This window comes from Penaeus chinensis, chromosome 9 (assembly GCF_019202785.1).
Source record: "Penaeus chinensis breed Huanghai No. 1 chromosome 9, ASM1920278v2, whole genome shotgun sequence".
NCBI classification, from domain to species: domain Eukaryota; kingdom Metazoa; phylum Arthropoda; class Malacostraca; order Decapoda; family Penaeidae; genus Penaeus; species Penaeus chinensis.
In genome coordinates, this window is record NC_061827.1 from 5,156,849 (window position 1) to 5,161,848 (window position 5,000).

At 36.2% G+C, this 5,000-nt stretch overlaps 1 protein-coding gene across 1 annotated transcript in view; it reads right to left on the reverse strand.

The window, feature by feature from the left end:
* Positions 1–2,524: 2,524 nt before the first annotated feature.
* LOC125028632 overlaps positions 2,525–5,000 on the reverse strand; it is a 138,309-nt gene continuing 135,833 nt past the window's right edge. The window contains exons 5-6 of the mRNA XM_047618106.1: positions 3,291–3,382; positions 2,525–2,633 (exon numbers count right to left, since the gene is read on the reverse strand). Coding sequence (XP_047474062.1) covers positions 2,525–2,633; positions 3,291–3,382 — 201 coding nt within the window. The remainder of the gene's footprint in view (positions 2,634–3,290; positions 3,383–5,000) is intronic.

The following is a 5,000-nucleotide window of genomic DNA, read 5'->3' on the forward strand; positions in this document are numbered from 1 at the left end:
GATAGATAGATAGATAGATAGATAGAGAGAGAGTGAGAGAAAGAGAGAGAGAAAGAGAAAGATAAAGAAAAAGAGAAAGAGAAAGAAAAAGAGAAGAGAAGAGAGATAAATAGATAGATATATAGAGAGAAAGACAGACAGACAGACAGACAGACAAACATATAGAGACAGGCAGAGAGAGACAGAGAGAAAGAAAAAGAGAAAGAGAGAGCGGAGGAAGGGTATGCACACATACATATCCAGAATACACACACTCACACATATATAACTATCTCTTTAAAGCAAGCAAATAGACACAGGGATACAGTATGCATAAAGGTACCTGTGGATGCATGGTATTCAAGTCTCTCCTCTTTAACCATCTAACCATCTACAACGATACTTAACAACTTTAGCATCTACCATAACAACCTAGTCACTTAGATAATTTAAAACGACATTAAAAGATCATTAAAAAAAGGGACTCTTCATATACTGAAATCATTACCACCTTTTTGCCTAATCTCAGTATTATCACAAACCTAACAATAAAACTTCAGTAGCGCAATAATTGGCTAATCTATCTCCACGTCGAGGCTAGCTAATCAGATAGCTGGACATTTGGGTACTGAAGCTAAACCCAGTATTTAATTGAACCAGTTATCGTATTTTCATTATTTTTCCCTTTTGTTTCTGCATGATTCCTTATGTGTGTGTGTTTTATTTATTGTTATTATATATATATATATTTTGTTTGTTTGTTTGGGGGGGGGTTACATTTATGCACAAATCATTATATCTGAACTTTTTTATTGGAGTTATTTTTGCTGTATTTGCTTACTTACATATCTACGTAAATATATATATATATTTTTTTTTTTTTAAGCTATTTTTGATTGTTTACATTTCGAGGCAGATAATTACAACGTATTTTTTGTATCTTTGTGCTATATATAATATTTTTTCCTTTCTTTTTCCATTTCTATACAAATACTAACATAGCTGAATGTATTTGTGTTCATTTTGACAGAAATAAGGTATGAATGAGATGCATTTGAAGCGTTTAGATTAGATCTTTAGCAAAAGCGTATGTGTCAGCGAGATTAATATACAAATGTGTGTATATATTCATATATATATATAATATATATATACGTGTGTACATATGTATGTACGTGTGTGTGTGTGTGTGTGTGTGTGTGTGTGTGTGTGTGTGTGTGTGTGTGTGTGTGTGTGTGTGTGTGTGTGCGTGTGCGTGTGTGTGTGCTTGTGTGTGTGTGTGTGTGTGTGTGTGTGTGTGTGTGTGTGTGTGTGTGTGTGTGTGCGTGCGGGTGTGTATACATATATATACATATATTAGACATAAACTGACGGTTCACCTGACATCCATGACTTGTCGCTCGTTACCCGCATAACATATTTTGTAATTTATAATATCTTCTGTAATCTCGCCGGTACATGTATTTCAGAAGATATAATCAGAACGCGTCAAATATATTTCTCGCGCTGTGAAGATATTTTCACTCATACCCTTACCTGCATATATTTATTTTCACGTTCTATGGTAGTTTTTACCAGACTGACACTTTCAAACGATCTCAAACAGTCTTATTAGCATCGTTCGTAACAAAGGATATTTATACCAATCGTCTATAACAATGGTTTCCAAACGCGGGGTGATCGTTAGTGATACGCAGATGATTAATCTTTAAAACCAGTTTATATACACTATGTTTCACTTAAACCATCACGTGTAAAACAGAACAAGAGCTCTATAGACGTAATGAAATGTGAGAAATAAAAGTATCGATAAATAGTAACAAAGGTGACGGTAGTAGTGAGAGAAGCCTGCGTTAAAAGGGCAATGGCATTTAGAAGGTGTAAGTGGCTTAAAACCTTTTAACATTTCAACTCAAAACTTTTTTTTTCCCTGTCCATGTTTGCTTACTGTCCACGGTAAACATACAGTGTCCGAAAATGTGACTGGCTCTATAATAGAGTACTTAAGAATCCGACTTTAAAATTTGCGTGTTTTTTTTTTTTTGTTTTTTTTCTGTAACTGACAATGCTATTTGTTCATCGTGACCATTTAAAATCTTCTGTTATGGATTCATGCATAATTAAAAATGAATAATTGACATTCTCAGCTCCAATTCAAATAACGTCAATATCTTTATTTTCATAAATCTTCGGAATCTTGGTAACATTTAAGACAGTGACATAATACAAAAGACCCTTTCCAGAAGCCAAGGAAAGGGATAAACAGGTGAGATAGGTAGGACTAACTGACTCCTTGGTGATTAAGCACTTGTAGAGCCATCTATGTGTAAATACGATAAACTTATATCACAGCGGCCATGGCATGTATTCTTGCCATCCGTGCCGATTGGGTTAAAAAGGAAGACTTTTCAATAGATGTCGCTTGTGCTGGGTTTCTGTTCCGCAGCATCAACACGGTGGAGTATTTTACCATGTATTCTTTATTATGTAAAATCGGTTTATAAATGGATTTTTGTCTATTGAGTTTGGCGCTCCATTTAACTGTTTAATTCAGTCTTCGATCCGAAACAAGAGACAAATCTGGGTTCTGCTTAGGTAAAGAACATTGTACACCAGTTTCCTCAGCGTTCACCAGTGTTAACATAATTTCTAAGCTAAGAGAGGAAGGGAAGGATTATATTCATTCTGTAATCCTTGCAAGCCTTATTTTCCCAGCTGTAATACAATATATGGTAAAGTCATGTCTTCGTGTCTTGTATAGATCACTGTGTATATATTTCTCTCTATATCTTTCAGTATCTCTTTCTCGCTTCTCTCTTTCTCTCTCTCTCTCTCTCTCTCTCTCTTCCCTACTTCCCTCCCTTCCTTCCTCCCTCTCTCTCTGTTTTTTTCTTTCTTTCTTTCTTCCTTCCTTCCTTCATTCATTCCTTCCTTTCTTCCTACTTCCTTCCCTTCCTTCCTCCCCCTCTCTCTCTGTCTTTCTCTCTTTCTCTTCTTTCTTCCTCCCCCCCCCCCTCCCCCACCTCTCTTTCTCTCTATCTTAGCTTGAAAAAAGATTGCGTCGGCGGTATGTGTTTTCCTTAATTTTTTTTAGATTATTAATCAATGTTTATACTACTGATCATGTAATAACTATATTATCAATTACAGATACCTAATTAAGTGTAATTATCACACCAACAAGCTTATCCTTTTTACCGCCAGTTTCCACTCAAATGCAACACACCTGACCCTGTTTCGAATATCCTGAAGTGAACCGCATGTTTCGATTCGTATGCTCCTATCCCTGTTTCGAATAAACTGAGGCGAACCTTAAGTTTCGAATCGTGTTCGAAACACCTGATCCTGTTTCAAACACCTTGAAATGAGCTGCCAGTTTCAACTCGTATCCGAAACACCGGATCTTGATTCGAATACAAAAGTCAAAAAAGGGGGTTGGCACACCGGGTGACTGTGCCTCATGACTGACTATGAGGCATATCATATGTGCTTAAGTACCTAAATTGCTTTTGCGAAGCAGTAGAAGTGAAGACAGTCAAAGGTATCATGAGCGGGTATCGTTTGCCATGAAGAAGCCAGCGAAGGGCCGTGGGGAGAGAATATGTCCTAGACGCTGAGATTATAATCTGCATGTTCAGAATGCGCGCGCGTGTGTGTGTGTGTGTGTGTGTTATATATATTATATACACATTATATATATGTGTGTGTGTGTGCGTGTGTGTATAATTAATATGCATATACATAATATATATACATATGTATATTCAGTGTATAAATATAGTTATATATACGATATATGTATATATTTATTATGTAAATATATGTAAAGAGAAATAGAAATACACACGCGCGTGCGCATACACATATACTTATATATGGTAGAAAAATTTAATTTTGCACTGTGGGTTTTTCTACTAAGCATAATTATGCTTTTATATGTATATGTATATATATATGTGTGTGTGTGTGTGTATCCCTATAGACTACATTCTACGCAGGATGAAAATATCATTCTACTAGTTGCAGGACTAGACTTTGAATTAATCGTCCTGGAAAAATATTAATTTGAATATATAATGTACGCTTGTATATCGTCCTACGAAAAATAGTGATGATTTAAATGTAGGATAGTTTTTTTGGCTTCCCTGAATCCAAATCAAACTTCTTTTAAAAAAGAAACGAGCACTTACACAGTTTTATAACAAAAATAATAATTTTCTGTCCACATCAGCCATACTCAGGCATTTTATTATTGTTACTGTTATTATTATTACTATTATTATTATTATTGTAATTATGGAGGGTGAATCTTATTAGTTACGGTTTAATTAGTTTTTCGTTGGACATCGGAGAATTAATCAGTAAAATGTAGAAATTAGTATCTATTCTATTTATCTACTGCAAGATATCTAGCACTCCTACTAAGAATAAGTAATTGTCTTATGTGTGTGTGTGTGTATGTTTAATTGTGTGTGTGTGATTACTCTTGTACTCTATTATCTGTACCCATAATAAGAGTCCGTTGTTAGCTACTACAGTGAACGAGACGGCAAAAGAAACAAAAGCCGAGCGTGACAACCGCCAGTTAAGGCATCCGACCCCCTAAGCGTCGGCGCAGTTGCGGTCCGAAGCGAAGCCGATTCGGTGAACTATCCCGAAGCAATAAAGTTCCGAGGCTGGTATCGGACGGAGACTCAAGGAATGTCAAATATATCTTTCGCCTTGCGTTATCCGAGTTTAATTTGCCGCCGGGACAGGGAAGTAGTACAAGACACACAGATTCCAATAAAACAGGTTTGTGGGCTGACGTCTCGACCGGAGTGACGCGCGCGAAAAGGGAGAGAAAAGTTTATGTTTTGGGGGAGTTAACGTTTTGGTCAAGATAAAACTCTCTCTCTCGTCTTGAGTTTTCTTTTTCTGTGTTTGTAGAAGGGAGTCTCTTCATCTGTAATAAGAAGGGTTTCTTTTGGACTCAGACATTCCTCGTTCGTGGATTTGTTTGAGTGACATACATTGCTCTA